At 42.8% G+C, this 24,809-nt stretch overlaps 1 protein-coding gene across 1 annotated transcript; it reads right to left on the reverse strand.

The window, feature by feature from the left end:
• Positions 1 to 22,350: 22,350 nt before the first annotated feature.
• LOC126972309 (gastrula zinc finger protein XlCGF46.1-like) lies at positions 22,351 to 24,153 on the reverse strand. Its single transcript, XM_050818972.1, has 2 exons — positions 23,677 to 24,153; positions 22,351 to 23,607 (listed from the first exon to the last, which is right to left on the reverse strand). Exons 1-2 carry the CDS (start codon positions 23,875 to 23,877, stop codon positions 22,429 to 22,431), a joined length of 1,380 nt encoding a protein of 459 aa, XP_050674929.1. The 5' UTR covers positions 23,878 to 24,153; the 3' UTR covers positions 22,351 to 22,428.
• Between the last annotated feature and the right edge of the window lie 656 nt (positions 24,154 to 24,809).

Genomic DNA, 24,809 nt, shown 5'->3' on the forward strand with positions numbered 1-24,809 from the left:
TAATGACATCATTGAGTTTAAATTGATTCTCCAATATTTCATTGACAGATTGGTTAATATTAGAAATAGCAGATTTCGAAACTAGAATAGTTTTCTTTATCGAATTCTCTAACCGTATACCTTCTCATTATCATACAATGTTTCTATTGCTCTATTGTAATTTATCGCATCGTCTTCATCAAGGGTGCCGAATATATGCTTAAAGACTACACCGACGAGAACCATGCAGATCTTTTGGGTCTCTCGCTAGAGATGATATGAGATATGGAATTATAGTCACGAAGTATATCATTATAGAGTGAATCCAAGGGTTGCCTTATATATTTATACAGACGGAAATATCTATCTCTATATTTTCCTGACACTGTAATTTAACAATGTTTAAAACATCCTGGGTGTACTTAATATTTTGATCAAAAGAAGTAACATCTATCGGAATAACTATATGAAGATAATCGTCTATGAGCTTCAGAGTGCCCACTGGGTCGAAGAGCAAGCCAGGACCTTCCTTGATGTATTTAATATACTCATTCTCGCTAGCGGCTATGGCGCAGTATGTATTAACCATTCTGTAATGACAAAACTAAACTAAACTATCATGCTTATGTAAGTAAACCTATAATTTTGTATATGATAAAAATATAATATAGTAAAATATAGCTGCATAAAATGAAATAAGTATTAATAATCTTAACTTAATAATTAATAAAATAAGAATTAGTTACGTATCCGCGTTGTATGCAGGTTTTACTTCATCATAATGATGTTTTACATATCTTCGGTTTATAAGAAGAGATAAGGTGTTATTGCCATGGATTTTGACGATCTTATATGGACCTTTCCATATAGGAGATAGCGCCTTCCGAAGTCTTACATGATTTTTAATATAGACATATTCACCGACTTTATATTGTACTGGACGAGTATGTTTATCATAATAATGTTTTGACTTTTCTTTTGAAGAGTTAATATTTTGTATGGCCTTTTCTCTAGACAGTTTAAGGCGATGGTAAAGCATCTTAATATATTCTGGGTATGTGACGTCAGATCGTAAATCAAAAATGGAATCGGGAATTTAGGGCTTGTGCCCGAAAATAAGTTCAAAAGGTGTAAATTGGGTAGTTGTATGGACAGTGCTATTATATGTGAGCATGGCAGTAAATACATATTTATGCCAATTTGTTTGGTTTTCGTTAATATAAGATTTTAAATATTCTTTTAAAGTGGAATAACTTCTCTCCAGAGCACCTTGCGTCTGAGGGTGATAGGGAGATGACCAAATCTGCTTGATTTTTATAAATTCACAAGTTTTCTTAAAAAGTTCGGCTGTAAAGTTTGTTCCTTGATCTGTTAAAATTGACTTAGGTATTCCAAATAAAGATATGAAATGAACGAGACATTCACATGATTCTTCAGCCGTAGCATTAGATATTGGGTAAGCTATAGAAAATTTTGTCAAGTCATCTTGTAAAGTAAGTATATATTTTAATTTATAAATTCCAGCTTCAGGCAAAGGTCCCACTATATCGAGACTTATTCTATCGAAAGGTCTAGAAGATGTTGTTGTGATTTGCATAGGTGATTTATTAATTTTTCTTAAGGCTTTATTGGTTTGGCAAAACTTGCAATTTTTTACATAGTTTTCTATGTCTGATCTCATATTTTTCCAAAACTAACGTTCTTTTACGCGATTAAACATTCTGTTTGACCCTAAATGGCCCGCTATTGGTATATCGTGGTTCTCCTTCAAGATTTTTGTAATTTCTGTAGGCACGGGATATATTATACTATTGTGATGGATATTGACTGTTATATTTGTACCATCAAAAAGATACATGAGCATACTATATATTTTTACAAATGAATGTTGTTCAAATGAATTCCTAAAGTCGGAAATAGCTATCTCATTGATTGTGCCGGTACTTACTTGCTAGAGACAGTATTCTACTTAGAATACTGTCTCTAGCAGATTTTAATGCTTTAAATATATCAGGGTAGGTACAAGTATCAAAGAAATAAACTTTAGTAAATAGGAAATAGTAAATTTTACCATTGATTTCAGATATTTTAAACGAATGCAGTTCACGTTCTCCTTCTACAACATTGACATTCTCTGAGGCAGAGATTAAGTCAGAAAGGTAAGGATTCGACGCATCAAAATCTATTGATACTGGAAGAAGAATTACATTTGCCGAACTCTTAAGAAGGCTCTCGTTGTGCTCTTTTATATATGTATTAAAAATCTTGTTATTAACCCGTAGGTGCGGAGCCTGTCAAATACATTAGAGAGGTTGTTTATGTGCTGATCAAGATCGGAGGAGTAGATTACAATGTCATCCAAGTAGACAAAGCATTGTATACCTTGTAACCCAGATAGGGCAGAATTCATAAGTCTTTGAAATGTTTCAGGTGCATTTTTTAGTCCAAAGGGCATTCTAGTGAATTCAAAATGACCTTGTGGAACTGAGAAGGCTGTTTTGGGTGCATCCTGGGGCGACATTTTAATTTGATGGAAGCCCGACGCAAGATCAAGAGTACTGAAATATTTACATTTGCCCAACTGGTCTAATATATCGGATATGTTTGGAATAGGATAAGAATCACCGATTGTGATATCATTTAGTTTGCGGTAGTCGATTACTACCCGCCACTTCTTTATTCCGGATGCATCCATCTTTTTTGGGACGATCCAGATTGGAGATGATGATGTTGAAGGCTTAATAATTCCTTCTTCTAGCATTTTGTTAATTTGTGATTGAACTTCATCTTTGTGAATGTCAGGGAATCGATAGGATTTTGTATGTATAGGGATTGAGGAGGATGTTTTAATTTCATGCTGAATACCTTCTGTAAAAGTTAACTTATCACTAGGCAAATGAAATATATCAGAGAATGTGGAACATAAATCAAACAGAGCGTTTCTTTCTTCGCAATTTAAATGGGATACTCTCAAAAGATCTAAAACTTTATCAGTTCTATCTGAAATATTTTGATCATTAATATTCGAATAAAATATAGAGTTATTTTCATTGTACTCTAAAGGATTAATTATTAATTTGAGGTCTGAATTTATCTCTATTTGATTTTCGGATGTATTTACCACGGATATATTAATTCTAGAATTAGGTTTTACTTTAACAATACAGTTAGCGATTAATAGAGAATCCATAATATGTTGATCTAGAATGAGACCTTCTTTGATTTCGGGATTATGTGCTGAGCATTCTATTACCGTTTCGGTTCTAGGCGCAATTGTATAAATGGGGTTATTAAATTTTAAATTGAATTTTACGTCATCAATACTAAGTTCCTTCAAAGTATAATCTATTTTACTTTTATGTAAAGAAAGGAAATCATTTCCGATAATACCGTCGTATGGAAAGCCGAAATTAGGTATGAGGTGGAAATCATGTTCTATTGAATTAATTTCGATAGATATACAACCTAACGAATTGATTGGATTGTCGGTATTTCCTAAGCCACTGAATGTTATAATGTTTTTATTCACCTCGGGCATATTTTCTATTATATGCATTTTAATAAGACTGATTGTAGCTCCACTGTCGACCAGGAGTCGAACTGTTTTTGTTTCGGCTCATTCTGTCGGACCTCAAAGAGCAGGGTTACCCTGCACACGAGGTGCACCGTATGCGCGGAACCACCAACAAACAACCATTTAACATGGTTCTCGTAGTCCTCGACTTCACGCAAGAGGGAACGGAAATTTTCAATATTAAATCGGTTTGTTCCCTTCAGGGCATCCGTACCGAAGCCCCTCGCAACCGCGGGGGGCCCGGTCAGTGTCACAGATGCCAATTATACGGGCACTCGGCACGCAATTGCGAACACACCCCGAGGTGTGTGAAGTGCCTCGGGAAACACGGCACGCCAGAGTGCCCTCGACCAGCGCAATGCGCGGAGCCCCCGGCCTGCGTCTTGTGCGGGGAAAAGGGGCACCCCGCGAGCTATCGCGGGTGTCCCAAGGCACCCAAACACAAGCGTCACCCAGGGCGCCACCAGCCGCAAGGCAGAGCAGAGAAGGTGGAGTTCAATCCAACCTTCAAACCTGCGCCGCCTCCGAAGGTAAACGCCTGGGCGAGGTCTCCTCCGGCTGCCAACGCTGCCACAGAGGCCACTCTCGCGGCCCCCGCGCCCCTCCGGCCTCCGCTAGCGTCCCGCCCGGCGGCGTCGGTCCCGCGACCGAGGCCACCAGCGCCCGCGTCCGCGGCAACAGGTAACAAAGGCGGCAGCACCTTTGCCTTCATGTTCGAACTGTCAGAGATGTTCGACATTGATGAAATCACAGCCCTGGCCAGCAGGCTCGATGCTGTCCGGGAAGACCCGCCGTCGCTCCTGCAAGTTATGGCAGACAACGGCAAAATATTCCGTGCCCTCACCGATATAGGGCTAAAGTATAAAAATAACATTCGCGATGCCTAATTACGTAAGCGGACGGGTTAAACCACATACGCTCCGTATAGCGTATTTTAACGCCCAAGGCCTTAAGCCTCAACTAGACTTGGTGAGGGAGTTCGCTCACGAACATCAATTAGACCTATTCTTAGTGCAAGAGACATTTCTAAAACCACGTATACGCGATCCGCGTATCGCTAATTATAACTTAGTCAGGAATGATCGCACCACCCGTATGGGCGGCACCCTCATTTATTTTAAAAGGTCTCTACACTGTATACCTATAGATCCTCCGGTCCTCACTAACATCGAGGCCTCTGCCATCCGGGTCAGTATGGCGAATCACCAGCCGATCACTGTTATTTCAGCTTATCTTCCGCCCAACAAAAAAGTATTATACACAGATATAGAAGCATTACTCGGCCACGGGGCTGCAGTCATAGTGGGTGGCGATCTTAATGCCAAACACTCCAGCTGGAACATTAGAGCCACAAATAGAAACGGAATCTTATTAGATTCGCTGACAGACACGCTGAACTTTTCAGTAATAGCACCCGACGAACCACACATTATCCGGATAACGTCGCGCACCGACCCAACATTCTAGACGTTGTGTTACTTAAGAACGTAACGCTCAATGTAAATTCAATCGAGGTTTCTCACGAATTAGAGTCAGACCACCGGCCCGTCGTCCTAAATCTAGGCCCACCGGTTAACTTTCAACCACCGACGAAAACAGTGATCGACTGGCAACGGCTGGAAAAGGATTTCGAGTCTATCAAGTCCGACGACCTTGACCTTATACCGGACGTCATCGACTCGGTCGACACGGCTCACAGCGCTATCTCTCATGTGACGTCACATATACAGAATAGGATCAAGGCCTGCTCCAGGCAAGTTCCGACGATGCAACCGCATCGCCTAAACCTGCCTCCAGAGGTCAGGAACTTACTCACACAGAAGCACAGAGCCACTAGACTTTACGACAGGTATCCGTCGGTCGAGAATAGGCGCCACCTCCGCTACCTACAGCGGGTGGTACGAGAACGTATCGCGGAACTCCGCGGCGAACGTTGGGACCGCTTGCTCGGCAACCTTAAGCCATCACATGTGGCTTTCTGGAAGCTGCCTCGCGCGTTCAAACAGGAGCCGCCCACTGTCATGCCTCCTTTGGACAGACCGGGACTGCAGCCGGCGCTCGATGACGATGAGAAGGCTGAATGCCTCGCCGATAGTCTCGAGAGTCAGTGCTCTCCAAATGCAGCAGCCGACCCGACACACGTTGACGAAGTTGATCGTGAAGTTGAACGTCGCTCCGCTCTGAGCCCTTCAGGCGATGTAATAAAACCCACCTCTTACGAAGAGGTGAGGCTAATCATTAAGGAGCTTCACTCCAAGGGCCCGACACTATAAACAATAGGGTTCTTAAAATCCTACCCTCGACTCTTATTACTTTATTGGTTACCATTTTTAATATTCTATTGTCTAATAGCGCGTTCCCAGAACAATGGAAAGATTCCATTGTTATCGGTATTCCAAAACCCAATAAACCTAAAGCTAATCCGAGTAGCTATAGGCCTATTAGCTTAATTAACTCGATCGGGAAACTTTACGAAAGATTAATTCTCGCGCGTCTTAATCATTACATCGCGGAGCTCAACCTGATACCCGACATACAGTTCGGATTCAGAACCGCTCACTCGTGTCCCCAGCAGGCTCACCGACTCACTGAGTACATTCTCGTACGGCGTCAACTTCACGCTACCACGGCAGCCGTGTTTTTCGATGTCGCGAAGGCATTCGACAAGGTATGGCACAACGGCTTAGTATTCAAGCTGTATCAACTGGGAGTGCCAGACAGGCTCGTGCGCATCATACGAGCCTACCTTACTGATCGCTCCTTCCGATATCGAGTAGAGGGCACCCTATCCTCACCCAGACCCATCAGGTCTGGCGTGCCACAGGGTTCAGTCCTCTCTCCCACTCTTTTCTCGCTCTTCACGAGCGACATTCCCAAGTTTCCGAATGTCCAGCTCGCTCAGTACGCTGACGATACGGCACTTTACTTTGGCTCCAACCGCTCAACCTTGAGCAAGAACATTAAAGTGCTTCAAACCGCCGTCGATGAACTAGGCAACTGGTTCAGAAAATGGCGGATTAAAGTGAACCCCACCAAGAGTGCAGCGGTACTCTTCGGTAACGCGAATAGCATCCGCGCTAAAAAACGACCGACCGACGTCATTAAATTGTATGAAACACCCATACCGTGGGTGAAGGATTACAAATACTTAGGAGTCACGTTCAACAGCAATATGAACTTCAAGAAACATATTGATACGGTATGCAATAGAGCCCGATTTGTCCTCATCTTTATCCACTTGTGTGTGGGCGAAGCAAACTTCCGCTCAAACACAAAGTGACGCTGTACAAAACCATCGTACGGCCCATACTGTCATACGCAAGCGTCGTTTTCGCGCACACCCGACCGAGCTACTTACGTCGTCTGCAAGTAGTTCAAAATAAATTCACGCGCATGGCAACCGGAGCCCCGTGGTTCATCCGAAACATTGACCTTCACCGCGACCTAGAGCTTCCGACGATAGCTCAACACTTTAAAGAGATCTCGCAACGCTTCTTTGACAAGGCGCCTAACCATCCCAACATCTTGGTTAGGAAGGCATGCGGGTACACCCCCCTTCACCATAGTCTCAACCCAATAAGACGTCCCAGACACGTATCGGTAGACCCGGATGACGACATCACCATCGCGAACGCGACACCCACACAAACACCGACACAGACACGCACACACCGCCTTCGCAGGCGTAGGCGCGGTCAACCACCGCAAACCACTGGCACTCGTCACTCTGACGATGGCCAGCGGCCCGCACCCTAGATACACCACACATTGTTTTGATACCCGACGAGACGTTAGTCCTCGTCCTGTAATCGTTTCACTACACTCACTAACACACGGACTGACTGACGGACTGACATACACCACTTACACAACCACAAACACACTCCACAAACAGACACAAACACAAACATACATGCATTATACTAAACATCACCACACTCGCCGGCGAGTGTGTTCTTCTCATCTTTTCATCTTCATTTTCATTCTCTCTCCTTCCCACAAGCACACAGCCGGTCTGAGGTTCGAATCTCCTAAGGAGACGCCCCGCGACTGTTGTTGCGTAGTCTTTGCGGCCTCCACGGCCCACGTCCTACTTCGCTGTGAAAGCCAGGGCTGCTAACAGCACAGAGGAGGTTTTAGTCGGTATGGGGCGTCGGCTTACGCGGACACTCGAGTCCGACATATTACGCCCAGTTCCGGGGCGTAATAGTATTTCCTCCTCTCAAAAAAAAAAAAAAGATTTTGATAAAAGTGATTATGATTACCGTTTAGTTTCTGAGATTCGCTCTAGGACCCAAGGAGAAACGGAAAATATCACAATTTTTTTGTCTATCTTATGAGGTATGTTTGCACGGCTTTCAAACCCAATGCCGGTAGAGGATAAGCTTGAAATTGTGTTGCATAATATTCGTCCATGTTATGCTAGCACTCTAGCTTCATCGCCTGAGTTAAGGAATATACATCAGGTTAAAACTATCTGTAAAAATTACGAAAATATTCAATCGCGATTTGCGCACTTCAGAGAACCACTTGCAGCAACTTCTGGTACTCTGGCACCAGAATTTGCTTATAAAGGCACTGAAATATCTGATAAATTTAAGTTAAGCAGTAATGTCAATATAAATGAAAAATACGTACACAGCATCCAAAAAAACGATTCTGGTACAAGTGACAAATAACTTTATTGCCCAAGATGCCCTAATAATACACATACCTTGAAGGATTGCACTAATGCGGAAATTATGTGTTTTAAATGCGATCACAAAGGAGTTAGGGAACCTGAATGCCCCACCTGTAATACCAGTTCTCAGGTTCCAAAAAACTAAAATCGCAGAATTGTGGCAAACCTAAACGAATAAATAACAACCGTACAAGCAAAGAGGAATGGAATAACTGTTTAGAAATGGTTCGTTTATTTTTTTTTGGTAACAAGGTTGCTTCAATTCTGCACGTTAAACCTAAAAATGATACTAGACCCTACGTTAATATAAAAGTCAATGATGTTACAGCTTCAGGCCTTCTAGATTCAGGTTCAGCAGTAACCATACTAGGTAATTATGCACACACCGCATTGGTCGATCGTGGTTTGAAGTTATATACTGCAGATAAGTTATCATATGCTACGGCTGGTGGACATAATTTCAAAACTGTTGATTATCTAGATTTACCAGTTCAGTTTGAAGATCAATTTCACATTATTAAGGCTTTTAGAGACTGAGCGTTTGGCGATTATATAAAACAACTGCTTGACTGTGAGGAATATGTGGAAGATATATGGAAAATATGATTTATTAAAAGGTTACACGATATATATACAAAATCCTTAAAACTAGTTACCCAATTACAATCGTTACTTAAAAAATATTTACAAGTTCAGAAAATACACACAAATACTAGAGCTTACATTTTAACCAATAGTAAAACGTTTCATTCATTAAGAATTGAGAATAATATTATGTGTTCTATCTCGCTCTAAAACTAATGCTATCGCAGTTTGTGTAAACTCGCGTCGAACCTCGATCATACGATGTCAATGAGCATTCCGCACCTACGTTGTCGCTCATTGATAAAATTGCATGAATAGCGATCGAGTCCCGACGCTTCACTCGTCAGTCGAGTCCGCTCAGCCTTGCTGTGCGGTTGTGTAACGCGGAGCATATGACTGATCACATGAGTATGTCTGCGATCGTCGAGAGAAAGTACGATGCTTGAAACTTCACTGAATTGACTACTGGTGATCTGTATGATTCTATTAGTTGATGTACAGCATTATGAAATGGTTCTTATCAGAGCTAATATTACGTTATATAAAATAAAATGTTCTTGTCAGAACGAATATTTCGGCATACGCTGATTACAGTTATTATGCACGATTACTATTTCTACGATCTATAATGCTACGTTACGAGTTAGATATTAGACATTTGTGTTAATTGATGTTATTGGTTGTAGGTACAGCTACAGGAGTCCCCTTCAAGTGAAACGCACCGGCAACTTGATGAGTCGGCCTGTCCTTGATATTTTGATAGGCTGGGACGTCAAGTTGTTCGTAGGGTCTGGTAATGTGGTATTTCGGGTATTGGTGGTATGTTTTTCAGGTATGGTATCGGTAAGGTTTTGGGTAACTTGTACAGGTAAAGGTAATGAATATAATGTATTGTTTTCTTCAGTTTCATTTAATAAATATGATAAATATGCAGGTTTTAAACGGTCGATCGATATGTTTGTTTGTCGACCTGGTAACTGAATGGTATAAACTTTACCGCTTCGTTTGATAACACGGTACGGTCCTTCATATGGTGTTTGTAATGGTGGTTTTACTGAATCTATTCTAATAAACACATGACTGCATGTATGTAAGTCTTGATGAACAAATATGTGTTTGTTATTACGATGTGAAGTAGGTGAGTGTGGTTTATTAGCTGCGATATGGGTACGTAATTTATCAACGTAGGTATGATCCAATGAGGTAGATGATGTTTGTGTGTTTATGTCAAAGAAATCACTTGGTAGACGAAGGTTATAACCGTATGTTAGTTCGGCGGCGCTAACGCCTGTGTCCGATCGTAGGACTGCGCGCAGGCCTAATAATACGGTTGGTAGTTCATTGACCCATGCACAGGAGTTCGTTAACCTTGAACGAAGGGCTGTCTTCAAGCAACGATGAAAGCGTTCTACCTTTCCGTTACTCTTTGGGTTATAGCTAGCACTTCGTATTCGTTTAACTCCCATAGTTTTCATGAGGTTGATAAACAGAGAGCTTTCGAATTGTCGACCTTGATCGCTTGTTAGTGTCGCTGGGCATCCAAATCTTGAGATCCAGTGATTGTATATGATATCTGCAATTGTCTCGGCTGTAATATTGTCGCTAGGGATTGTCTCAGGCCAACCAGTATGTCTGTCGATCATTGTTATCAGATAACGATGTCCTTGAGCAGAGGTAGGTAGAGGTCCAACAATATCTATGTGTATATGCTGAAAACGATCCCTTGCGTCAAAACATTGAATTTTGCTGACTGTGTGGCGTTGTATTTTACTTTTCTGACAATTAATACAAGTTTTACTCCACTTCCCGATGTCGATATTCATTGATGGCCAAAAGAATTTTTGAGATATTAATTTACGTGATGTTCGTATTCCTGGGTGAGTAATATTATGTACACTATTAAAAATTTGTTTGCGGAATTCTGTAGGTATGTAAGGACGTACATGACTTGTTGATGTTTCGCAATATAAGTCTAGGTTCGTGTTAGGTACATTTAATTTCTTTTGAAGGTTAAGTTTGGTTGTTGAATGAGTTGTGTTATGCTGCTGTCTCTCTCTTGTGCATTTGCTATCTCGCTCTAGTCGATCGTAGGTGATGAGGTTATTGTTTCTATGCGACTTAATGCGTCGGCAATAATATTGTTTTTTCCACTGATGTGTCGAATATCGGCTGTGAATTCACTGATGAATAATAATTGGCGCGTTCGGCATGGCGTTTCGTTTGCAGTATGTGTTTTATTCATAGCGAATGTGAGGGGTTTGTGGTCTGTGAATATAATTAATTCACGTCCTTCAAACATCTTACGGAAATGTTTCACTAACTTATAGACGGCTGAGAGTTCTCTGTCATACGCTGAGTATTTCTTCTCCGCCTCTGAGAATTTCTTTGAGAAGTAACCGAGTGGTTGCCAATTATTTTCGATGTATTGTTGTAGGACTGCACCTACTGCATTGTCAGACGTATCGCAGAATATTGCGATAGGGGCATCATGTGATGGGTGAGCGAGTAAGGTAGCTTTGGATATACTATTCTTGCACTCTTCGAATGATTGTGATGCTTCGTCGGTCCATTCAATTATTGTTTTATCACGTTTCTTGACATGGTGAAGGTAAGGTAATCACGATGCTCAGTCTCGTTTGCTGAGGCTATGAGCAAATCGTCGATGAATGGGAAAACGTAGTCTAATCCACGGAGCACTTCATGAATAAATCGCTGAAATGTTTGTCCCGCATTCTTCAAACCAGGACACATGCGAGGAAATTCGAATAAACCCCTAGTCTTCAATTGTTGGTAAGCGCGGTTGAGGTCGATTGTGGAGAATATGGTTTTGCCAGACAGATGATGGGTGAAGTCCTTGACTCTCGGCACTGGATAACGATCGGGTTTGGTTATGCTGTTCAATCGTCTATAATCACCGCATACCCGTATATCGCCCTTCTTCTTAGGTACAATATGGAGTGGTGAAGACCATGGACTTTTACTCGGTCTGCAGAGTCCTTGTTGCATCATGTTTTCGAATTCTTTCTTCACTATTTCATAACGATAAGGTGGAATGGGACGAGCACGGCAATGTAATGGAGGTCCTTGTGTTTCAATATAATATTCCACGTTAATTTTTGGCGATAATTGCATCGATGTTAATCTCATGGTACCGGGGAATTCGGCGAGTATCGCGTGGTACGGGGCCTGTATATCGATACATCGTATTGTGGGTGAGGTCGTTGACATTATTGGCGCGTTGATTTTAAGACTTGTGACGGCATCAATTAATCATCGATTTTTTAAGTCTACGATAAGTTGATGGTGTTTGAGAAAATCGGCACCTAATATTGGTTTCGTGACGTCAGCTACAATAAACTTCTACTTGTATGGTCGACGGAGGTTGAGATCGAGTTCTAATGTTTTCTCACCATAAGTTGAAATTGTTGTGTTGTTTGCAGCGTACAATTTAAATGGTAGAGGCGTTGCTTTCAGGCCTAGTTTTATTGGTAGGACGGATATATTAGCACCGGTATCTACTAAGAATGACATCTTTGTTTTCTTGGCTGTGACAAAAAGGCGGTATGATGTGTGAAGGACGCCGGGTTCTGCCGCAGCTAACGTCCGTTCTAGTTTCCCGATGGCTCTTTCTTGCAGCTGCAGGGCGTAGTACAACGTCGTGCTTCACTACCAAATCGGCGATGGTAATAGCAGTAAAGTGTTGGTGAGCTATTAAGTGTGCGGGAACGGTGTTGTGACGAAGTGCTATTTCGAGATGACGAGCGAAATCGGTGGCGATGATAGTGTTGAGATGGCCTTGACTTGAGTTCGGCGACTTCTAGTGATAGTTTTCGTATCTCGTTATTAAGGAATTGTGTGTGATCTACCTGATTTGACGTCGATGATTTTGGACCTGATGCTGGTGGCTTGCTGGAGACGGCTGCTACCTCCTGGATTTGCTGGCGAGCACGGAGCGGACGTGGGCTGGCAGCAGCTTACTCCACATCATGCGGAGGGTGGAGTCGGTAACCTTGTCCCTTGCAAGGTTATGCATGCGTCACAGTAGCTGTGAAGGCTTCTGGTCTCCAAGCTCCATCTCGGCGAGTAGCTTCTGGAACTTGCGGCTGTCGGATTCTTCATACACCGATATGAGACGTTCCTTGATTGCTGAATATTGTTTGTCTCTCGGTATGTTAAATAGGATGTCGGAGATTTGTTCGATGTCAGCCTTTTCTAATTGGACGAGCACCATCTGTGTCAGCTGGGCTTGACTCCTCTTGAGATCATTGGTGGCGGCTTCAAAGCTGTGATACCACAATTGCGGATTTTCCCGCCAAAATGGTGGTATGTGCATCGACAGTGAAATGGTGGAGATTTTTGTCGCGGTGGGCGCTGGGAGTGGCTGAGCCTGGTTTGTGTCTTCCATTTCTTCGTCGGGTTGATATTACTCGAGCAGAGATCCGTCGAACAGGAATTCGTCGTTTCGGAGAGCTGGTGAAGCTGTTCTTCAATGTGTAGCCGGGCAGAGGTTTGGTGTATTCTGTTCTGGCTTCCTTCCGTCGGCGTTCTTGTTCGGGTTCCTTCCGTCGGTGTTCTTGTTCGGGTTTCTTCCGTCGGTGTTCTTGTTCGGGTTCCTTCCGTCGGTGTTCTTGTTCGGGTTCCTTCCGTCGGTGTTCTTGTTCGGAGTCACCACTTTAGAGACTGAGCGTTTGGCGATTAAATAAAACAACTGCTTGACTGTGAGGAATAAGTGGAAGATATATGGAAGATATGATTTATTAAGAGGTTACACGATATACGATGTATACCTCGATCATACGATGTCAATGAGCATTCCGCACCTACGTTGTCGCTCATTGATTAAATTTGCATGAATAGCGATCGAGTCCCGATGCTTCTTAGTTCGATTCAGGCAGGCAACGCGAGCACACGTGCCGCGTTATCTGTCCTCCTTCGAATATTTTTATTACCTGCGCTATCGCACTATCTGCTCAGGCCACCTGGGCTAGCTATTGTTATCGCGCGCTATTGTTCGGGACTCTTTGAGTTTAGCACCTGTTAGTTCCTTCGCGGAACGTAGCTTAGTTATTATCAGTGTTAATTACCCGGTTTTACGATCGTGTTAGTTAGCACCTGTGCTGTGTTTCGCGATTCTGCACGCTAATCGTGTGTGTTTGTGAGTTGCAGTTCGTGCCGTGTGTGTCTTCTCCGCGGGGGCCTGCACAGCGTGCATCGGGGTTCCGGCCCAGCCAGTCTACATCCAGCAAAGATAAGTCTTAGGCTTAATTATTGTTATTAATTTCTTTTAATTTTTGCATATTTTATTATTATTAATATTATTTATTAATGTGCAAGAGTACAACTTAACTATAGTTGTCCACTTAATTATTATATTCCCCCTCTGCCTGATTCGGGCAGCGGGGGTTGTTGCCCGCTCAACCTAGGTAATAAAAATGACAACCATGGCTTCACCAATGGTTGCCGACGAGGGCCTTCTAAGCGCCCTACTAGATAGGTTATTCACGGAGAAGATCGCTCCGCTAATGAAAGTAACAATCAACGAGACAGTGGATGCCGCTATCAAAGCGAAATCCAAAAACTATAACTCGTCGTCTGACGTTTCGGGTTCCGACGGGGAATCCGAAATGGAATTAGGCAACATCTCCGATGTTAGTTCCGTGGCCTCGGTCAAGCCGAGAAAAGTGATCACCCGATCAGCCCGCCCGCCTGTCCTTCAGGCTTACTTTGACGCGCAGGCGACCCCTAAGGTCCCCGCGGTCACTCCTGACCGCACGGAAGCCCCTCAGGCTTCCAGTGCTTCACCGGCCCAGCCGGAAACCGCTCTACCGTCGAGAGCGGAGAGTGTCGCGTCGGACAGGACGGCTTCACCACCGTGAGCCGTAAAAAGAAGCGCGGTCGCGAATCGCCTTCTGTCGATGGCACGCCCGCCAAGAAAGCCGCGGCCACGACTATCTCCACTCCCGCGCCCGCGCCCTTTAAAGCCCGCGTACCGCCTCCGACGAAGCGCCCGCCCCCTATTTTTATAGGAGACCGAGGCCGCTGGTTGGTGATCAAAAATAGGTTCCCAAAGACGCTCTCCTTCCAGGCGAGGGCGTACCAATCTCTTATCAAATTAGAGACCAAAGAGGTAGCGGACCACCGCGCCTTGACATCTCTTCTTAGAGCGTTGAGTGTGGGTTTCCACACGTACGCCCTGCCTGAGGAGAAGCGTCTGAGGGTGACATTCTGTCGGACCTCAAAGAGCAGGGTTACCCTGCACAACGAGGTGCACCGTATGCGCGGCACCAACAACAAACAACCATTTAACATGGTTCTCGACATCCTCGACCTCACGCATGAGGGAAAGGAAGTTTTTAATATAAAATCGGTTTGCTCCCTTCAGGGCATCCGGACCGAAGCTCCTCGCAACCGCGGGGGGCCCGGTCAGTGTCACTAGATTCCAGTTATACGGGCACTCGGCACGCAACTGTGAGCACACCCCGAGGTGTGTGAAGTGCCTCGGTAAACATGGCACGCCGGAGTGCCCTCGACCAGCGCAATGCGCGGAGCCCCCGGCCTGCGTCTTGTGCGGGGAGAAGGGGCACCCCGCAAGCTATCGCGGGTGTCCCAAGGCACCCAAACACAAGCGTCACTCAGGGCGCCGCCAGCCGCAAGGCAGAGCAGAGAAGGTGGAGTTCACTCCGACCTTCAAACCTGCGCCGCCTCCTAAGGTAAACGCCTGGGCGAGGTCTCCTCCGGCTGCCAACGCTGCCACAGAGGCCAGTCTCGCGGCCCCCGCGCCACTCCGGCCACCGCTAGCGTCCCGCCCGGCGGCGTCGGTCCCGCGACCGAGGCCACCGGCGCCCGCGTCCGCGTCAACAAGCAACCAAGGCGGCAGCGCCTTTGCCTTCATGTTCAAGCTGTCAGAGCTGTTCGACATAGATGAAATCACAGCCCTGGCCAGCAGGCTCGAGGCTGTCCGGGACGACCCGCCGTCGCTCCTGCAAGTTATGGCAGACAACGCCAAAATATTCCGAGCCCTCACCGATATAGGGCGAAAGTATAAAAACATTCGCGATGCCTAATTACGTAAGTGGACGGGTTAAACCACATACGCTCCGTATAGCGTATTTTAACGCCCAAGGCCTTAAGCCTCAACTAGATTTGGTGAAGGAGTTCGCTCACGAACATCAATTAGACCTATTCTTAGTGCAAGAGACATTTCTAAAACCACGTATACGCAATCCGCGTATCGCTAATTACAACGTAGTCAGGAATGATCGCACCACCCGTATGTGCGGCACCCTCATTTATTTTAAAAGGTCTCTACACTGTATACCTATAGATCCTCCGGTCCTCACTAACATCGAGGCCTCTGCCATCCGAGTCAGTATGGCGAATCACCAGCCGATCACTGTTATTTCAGCTTATCTTCCGCCCAACAAACAAGTATTAGACACAGATATAGAAGCATTACTCGGCCACGGGGCTGCAGTCATAGTGGGTGGCGATCTTAATGCCAAACACTCCAGCTGGAACAGTAGAGCCACAAATAGAAACGGAATCTTATTAGATTCGCTGACAGACACGCTGAACTTTTCAGTAATAGCACCCGACGAACCAACACGTTATCCGGATAACGTCGCGCACCGACCCGACATTCTAGACGTTGCGTTACTTAAGAACGTAACGCTCAATGTAAATTCAATCGAGGTTTTTCAAGAATTAAGAGTCAGACCACCGGCCCGTCGTCCTAAATCTAGGCCCACCGGTTAACTTTCAACCACCGACGAAAACAGTGATCGACTGGCAACGGCTGGAAAAGGATTTCGAGTCTATCAAGTCCGACGACCTTGACCTTATACCGGACGTCATCGACTAGGTCGACACGGCTCACAGCGCTATCTCTCATGTGACGTCACATATACAGAATAAGATCAAGGCCTGCCCCAGGCAGGTTCCGACGATGCAACCGCATCGCCAAAACCTGCCTCCAGAGGTCAGGAACTTACTCACACAGAAGCACAGAGCCACTAGACTTTACGATAGGTATCCGTCGGTCGAGAATAGGCGCCACCTCCGCTTCCTACAGCGGGTGGTACGGGAACGTATCGCGGAACTTCGCGGCGAACGTTGGGACCGCTTGCTCGGCAACCTTAAGCCATCACATGTGGCTTTCTGGAAGCTGCCTCGCACGTTCAAACAGGAGCCGCCAACTGTCATGCCTCCTTTGGACAGACCGGGACTGCAGCCGGCGCTCGATGACGATGAGAAGGCTGAATGCCTCGCCGATAGTCTCGAGAGTCAGTGCTCTCCAAATGCAGCAGCCGACCCGACACACGTTGACGAAGTTGATCGTGCAGTTGAACGTCGCTTCGCTCTGAGCCCTTCAGGCGATGTAATAAAACCCACCTCTTACGAAGAGGTGAAGCTAATCATTAAGGAGCTTCACTCCAAGAAGGCCCCGGGGCCCGACATTATAAATAATAGGGTTCTTAAAATCCTACCCTCGACTCTTATTACTTGTTGGTTACCATTTTTAATATTCTATTGTCTAATAGGGCGTTCCCTGAACAATGGAAGGATTCCATTGTTATCGGTATCCCAAAACCAAATAAACCTAAAGCTAATCCGAGTAGCTATAGCTTATAGTATAGGCCTATTAGCTTATTTAACTCGATCGGGAAACTTTACGAAAGATTAATTCTCGCGCGTCTTAATCATTACATCGCGGAGCTTAACCTGATACTCGACATACAGTTCGGATTCAGAACCGCTCACTCATGTCCCCAGCAGGCTCACCGACTCACCGAGTACATTCTCATACGGCGTCAATTTCACGCTACCACGGCAGCCGTGTTTTTCCTTCGACAAGGTATGGCACAACGGCTTAGTATTCAAGCTGTATCAACTGGGAGTGCCAGACAGGCTCGTGCGCATCATTTGAGCCTACCTTACTGATGGCTCCTTCCGATATCGAGTAGAGGGCACCCTATCCTCACCCAGACCCATCAGGTCTGGCGTGCCACAGGGTTCGGTCCTCTCTCCCACTCTTTTCTTGCTCTTCACGAGCGACATTCCCAAGTTTCCGAGTGTCCAGCTCGCTCAGTACGCTGACGACACGGCACTCTACTTTGGCTCCAACCGCTCAACTTTGAGCAAGAACATTAAAGTGCTTCAAACCGCCGTCGATGAACTAGGCAACTGGAAAATGGCGGATTGAAGTGAACCCCACCAAGAGTGCAGCGGTACTCTTCGGTAACGCGAATAGCATCCGCGCTTAAAAACAACCGACCGACGTTATTAAACTGTATGAAACACCCATACCGTGGGTGAAGGATTACAAATACTTAGGAGTCACGTTCAACAGCAATATGAACTTCAAGAAACATATTGATACGGTATCCAATATAGCCCGATTTGTCCTCAGTCGCCTTTATCCACTTGTGTGTGGGCGAAGCAAACTTCCGCTCAAACACATAGTGACGCTGTACAAAACCATCGTACGGCCCATACTGTCATACGCAAGCGTCGTTTTCGCGCACACTCGACCGAGCTATTTACGTCGTTTGTAAGTAGTTCAAAACAAATTCACGTGCATGGCAACCGGAGCCCCGTGGTTCATCCGAAACGTTGACCTTCACCGCGACCTAGAGCTTCCGACGATAGCTAAACACTTTAAAGAGATCTCGCAACGCTTCTTTGACAAGGCGCCTAACCATCCCAACATCTTGGTTAGGAAGGCATGCGGGTACACCCCCCTTCACCATAGTCTCAACCCAATAAGACGTCCCAGACACGTAACCGTAGACCCGGATGACGACATCACCATCGCGAACGCGACACCCACACAAACACCGACACAGACACGCACACACCGCCATCGCAGGCGTAGGCGCGGTCAACCACCGCAAACGACTGGCACTCGTCACTCTGACGATGGCCAGCGGCCCGCACCCTAGATACACCACACATTGTTTTGATACCCGACGAGACGTTAGTCCTCGTCCTGTAATCGTTTCACTACACTCACTCACACACGGACTGACTGACGGACTGTCATACACCACTTACACAATCGCAAACACACTCCACAAACAGACACAAACACAAACATATATGCACACAAACATTTACACTACTTACACACATACAAACATACATACATACAATCATAAACACATACACACACACTTACATACATTACAGTAAACATCACCACACTCGCCGGCGAGTGTGGTGATGTCTTTTCATCTTCATTTTCATTCAGAAGGAGAGAGCCTTCTCACAAGCACACAGCCGGTCTGAGGTCTGAGTCTCCTTAGGAGACGCCCCGCGAATGTTGTTGCGTAGTCTTTGCGGCCTCCACGGCCCACGTCCTACTTCGCTGTGAAAGCCAGGGCTGCAACAGCACAGAGGAGGTTTTAGGCGGTATGGGGCGTCCGCTTAAGCGGACACTTGAGTCCGACATATTACGCCCCGTTCCGGGGCGTAAATACGTAACAGTATTTCCTCCTCTCAAAAAAAAAAAAAATACCCGATGCTTCACTTGTCAGTCGAGTCCGCTCGGCCTTGCTGTGCGGTTGTGTAACGCGGAGCATATGACATATCACGTGAGTATGTCTGCGATGGTCGAGAGAAAGTACGATGATTGAAACTTCACTGAATTGACTACTGGTGATCTGTATGATTCTATGAGTTGATGTACAGCATTATGAAATGGTTCTTATCAGAGCTAATATTACGTTATATAAAATAAAATGTTCTTGTCAGAACGAATCTTTCGGCATACGCTTATTACAGTTATTATGCACGATTACTATTTCTACGATCTATAATGCTACGTTACGAGTTAGATATTAGACATTTATGTTAATTGATGTTATTGGTTGTAGGTACAGCTACAGTCTCATATAGTTTCCGAAGTTCAATCACCACTTATTTTAGGAGTTGTTTTCTGGCGCGCTTTTAAACTATGTTGGTTTATTAAGCGTTCCACTAGCAAACATAAATACTGATACTTCTACTGTATTCATACATTCATTTCTGAATTACTACAGACAAGTAGTTGGATCGCTTGCCTATTTAATGGTTGTAACAAGGCCTGACATTGCATTTTCCGTCAGCGTAGTATCAAGGAGTCTGGAGAAACCAACTCAAGCGGATTGTGTCAGAGTAAAACGTATGATGAGGTACCTACAATACAAACCTGACCTCAGTATTATGTATAAAAAGAACTATAAAAAGGGAATTATAGAGTCATACAGTGATGTTGACCATGCAGGCGATATTGGAACTGGTAGGTCAACCTCTGAAATACTTTTCATGTATGCCGGCGGGCCAGTCTCCTGCACTAGTCAGAGGCAGCAAAGCGTTGCAATTTCGACAACAAAATCTGAAGTAGTTGCTGCCAGTGAAGCTGAGAGAGAATGTTTGGTTGACTCGATTTATCGGAAGTCTCGTAAAATTTAAAGGTCTGCTTACCTTACAAGTGGATAACGAAGCAGCTATACAGTTAGCTCAGAATCCAGAGTTTCACCGACGTACCAAACACATCCGCACCCGTCACTTCTTGGAGATTGGAGAACTGTTAGTAAAGGTCACCAGCGAGCTTCAATTAGCGGATCTCCTCGCTAAGCCGTTACCCAACCCTAGGCTTCGCAAGCTTGTAAATTTTATTGGTCTTCACATCGAGAGACGGTGTTAAAGTTAAAGCATGTAGCCTCAGAAGATATGCATACTTTTTAGAGTTACAATGTGCCAACATAAATTTAAAACTAGCTTGTCATTGTCTTGTCTTTTGTAATGTCTTGTAATAAGAAAAAATAAAATTTACTAATACTTGAGATGTTGTTTTTCTGTATATAATAAAAATCGAGACGAATCTAATCGTATGTGTAGGCCCCCTGGACTTTATGCAAGAATGTTGTAGAAAATCGGTGGCGGTTGTTGACGTTGACGGTTTTTTTGTGGAAAAGGAGGACAAACGAGCATACCTTGTGTTAAGTGATCACCGCCGCCCACATTATCTTGCAACACCAGAGGAATCTTAGGAGCGTTGCCGGCCTTTAAGGAAGGTACCCATGTCGTATCGTCGAAGCTCATTCCACAGCTTTGCAGTACGAGGAAGAAAGCTCCTTGAAAACGGCACTGTGGAGGACCGCCACACATCCAGATGGTGGGGGATGGTATCGTAACTAGTGGCGAAGGTAGGTATTTATATATTTTAAATGTAGGTTATATTTTACTTTCAAGAGAATTTTGAAATTTAGTAGAAAATGATTTAAGTTAGTGTTTTATCAGTTTGAATCAATACCGACATATTAAAAGAGGTGTATGGAGAAATAGAAGAATGAAGTACTTTATATCCTGTGAAGTTTTCAAATTGACATGAACTGTCAGGTGTTTTGGTCACATAAACTCTAATTGAAACTAAATATTGATAAGGAAGTCTAGATGCTCCGCGGTTATGTTAAACAATATTTAATAGCAACAAATAGGTATCTATGTTATGGAACAAGGCTTCGGACAGTGGCGCAGCACACAGAACAGAAAACTAGCTTTTCTGTTCCGTGGCGTAGCATGCCTTGCCCCGCATAAAATATCTCACACAAGAAAAAAAAATGTTTGTATAAAATTAAAAAAAAAATATTTATTCATCATAATAATTACCTGTCACTTTTTCCAAACAATTCAAATTAAATATACACTCTCCTTGCCCTTTTTTTCGTCAAGCATCAAGTTTTTATTAATCTTTGCTGACGCACGTCGGGGGCCGCGTATAATTATTGATGCGGCAGACACAGCGGTGGCTTTGCCCCTGACTTCGGATTACAGAATTGGGGCAGAATATACTTGGTTCCACTATAGGAGTCGATGAGGGAAAGTTTTATCATACCTGTTTCTCAAGGTTTCAGTTTCCCTTAAAGCTCAGCTTTGCTGTTAATATCAACAAAGCACAGAGAACGGCAGACATGACACATAGCATAGGGTGCATTTAGAAAGGCCATGCTTCTCACAGTCAACTATAATATTTTATAGCCTGTTCACGTGTGTCTATAACATAGTATACAAAAATATTCTATACTCTGCATATATATACTATATATATATAGATATTAATACTCTGCATTTTATTTATCTTTTTAAATCAATGTAAGGTTCGTCTGCAAATGGACAAATATATATCAATCGGAAATATTTAAAAAAAGGAAATTTATAATTTATCAATTTGGTCATTTAATTTTATTTTTATCAAGATGTTAATTAGATCTGTTCAAATCGTTTGTAGGTTGAACACATGTTGTCAAGTTTCAGTGGCGGTTAGTGTTTATTATGTTTCTATACTATAGGGAAACAGAATTTCCAAGAGGTACAATTCTAACATATACACAAAAAACCAATAGTTTTATTTAGATTATTTACTTCTATTATTGTTTTATATTTTAGTTTAGTTTTGCATTTTCAGCCAATTAGACAAAAATTGTTACCACTTATATAGGTAGTATTATTTTAAATTAATTTATATTCCAACCAAAATATAAACAGCAAAAAGTTTGTAACCATTATAATTGTACATGACCAAATAATAATACATGACCATTAGTTATATTATTATCATAATTCTGTGTTAATAATTGTTATTTTTCATATTTTGATGTAATGTCTTATTAGCTGCCACAGTAGGACTAGCACGGTACAGTTTACTTCTAGGATCATGATGACGAGACATATGCTGTTTTAAAAAGGAACTAGTAACAAACTTGCGTGAACAAATATCACACATTAATGTTGGACCTATATGTTTAAACTTCATGTGTTCAGCTCTTGCTGAAGCATTCACAAATGTTTCCGTACACAACTTACAACTATAAGGCTTTTCTCCAGTATGCCTCCTAATATGATATAATAATGCCTCTTTGGATACAAAGCTTTTAGAACACATATTACATTTAAAGTTTCTTTCCCTTGTATGTTTCACCATGTGAATTTTTAAATAGCTGGGTGCAGTAAACATTTTTCCACATTCCTGGCATATGTGAGACTTGGCATTTTCATGCACAAACCTGTTATGAACTCTTAAGCCTCCTTTTGTACTATATGCTTTTTCACATTTCTCACAAGAGAATGTTTTCTCCATGCTATTTCTACTAGGATGTGGATCTAAGAGATTATTTACACACAATTTAACATGACGTTCATAAAAATCTCTTGTTGAATACTCTTTACCACATTTGGGACAGATGTTTTGTTTCAAGTGCTTTTCTTCATGTGCATGCAACTTTATTAAGCCTCTGTAAACTTTACCACACTCCTTACAAATTTCTGAGGAATGGAATTGTTCTATATGCTCATTAAGGCTGTCTATAGTATTTCCAATGTGAGAGCAGTGTGGACACTTGAAGTTGTGGTTTTCATTAGTATGTCTATCAAGCAATATTGCATCAGTGAATGTCTTGCCACAGTTATTACATGAGAATATGCCATGACAAATAAAGTTATGATCTTTATAATGTTCAAATTGCTGAAAATACACTTGACACATAAAACATTGGTACTTGTTAATTGAAGGCCTTTGCTTGAGATGTTTCACAACTAGGACCTCAGTTCTAGATTTGTCAATCTTAATAAACAATTTACTGTTTTTATCAAGTTTTGTTTGAGTGGTTAAATTGTTAGTTAAATTATTAATTACTACATTTAGAGCTTGTGAAGACTTTTTGCAATGTTCTATGAAACGTAATGATGATAATACATCATTTACACAGTTAACACAGACTGCATCAACTCCTGCAATTTCATCTGAAATCTAAATATTAAAAATTAGCAGTGAAGAAGTAAAGAATTTGGAATAAGTAAATCGTAATGGTATGCTTACCTCTTCACCCAATAATTTGTTTACAACATTCTTCAATGGCTGCAGAAGTCCACTACTTGAATCAAGACAAACTGTATCGTTAAAGCGTACGTACTGCTTTTCTATTTTTTGCAAGCATAACCTACAATAGCTGTACCTTTCCTTGTTAAGAATACTGGATACAACAAGATTTATATTGACATTATTTAATTTAAGACTCATAATTTTAAATTAAAACCATTGGCGGCATTATGTAATTTGTAGCATCAGCTGTGAGTTGTGCTCAAACTCAAAAAAATAAGAATATATTATTTACTCAACAATCAATGAATAAACTAATAAAAATATTTACAATTCGTTCAAAATTCCAACCACGGGTACCTTTGTATGATTCAAATTTCAAACACTATCATTAAATTTTAAACTATTAATTAATATTATTAATTAATATATACAGGTACTAGATAAGTAGATAGTCTACGACCCACATCTAGTCGCCTATAGTAGTAGTAGTACCACAGAAGACATATGGATGTATGTACAGTGCTACCACTGAACCAAAGAGTATAATAATATATAGGGAAAAGAGAGCCCTCTTTACGCATTACGAGCTGTCTATTAGAAAACTAATGCCATCTGGAGATTGGCCCCGAAAATAACTATATATAAGCTCGAAATTATAAAATTCATTTTTAATGTTGTGACGAAATTAAATAAATAACTCTACTTTTATTGTAGGTATTGCAATTTTTTTACCATGCTGAAATTGCGTGTAGAGTTAGTTAATTAATTTTGCCACAACATAGAACATAAAGGTTAGATTTAGTAGTGTAAATATGCAAAATGGAACACGAGAGCTACATACATACGCAAACGCTAGAAGTAGCCGCCATTTTATGACCAGTGGGCAGTCACACAAATATAGAAAATTTGAAAGGTTTCAAAGCGAGTGATAGCTGACAAAGCTTTTATTTTTGGGCCAACTAACAGATGGCACTACAGTCTTCTGAAAACGTCACTTTTAAGTGCTCATCAAACTTAGCCCCCCAAAAAAAATGTTTTTTCTATTTTTGAATTTTCAATATCTCATATCGTTAGTTCGTAGTTTGTTCTTAATTGTTCGCTATAAATAATTGTTTGTTCTTTTGTTGTTT

This window comes from Leptidea sinapis, chromosome 2 (assembly GCF_905404315.1).
Source record: "Leptidea sinapis chromosome 2, ilLepSina1.1, whole genome shotgun sequence".
NCBI lineage: Eukaryota > Metazoa > Arthropoda > Insecta > Lepidoptera > Pieridae > Leptidea > Leptidea sinapis.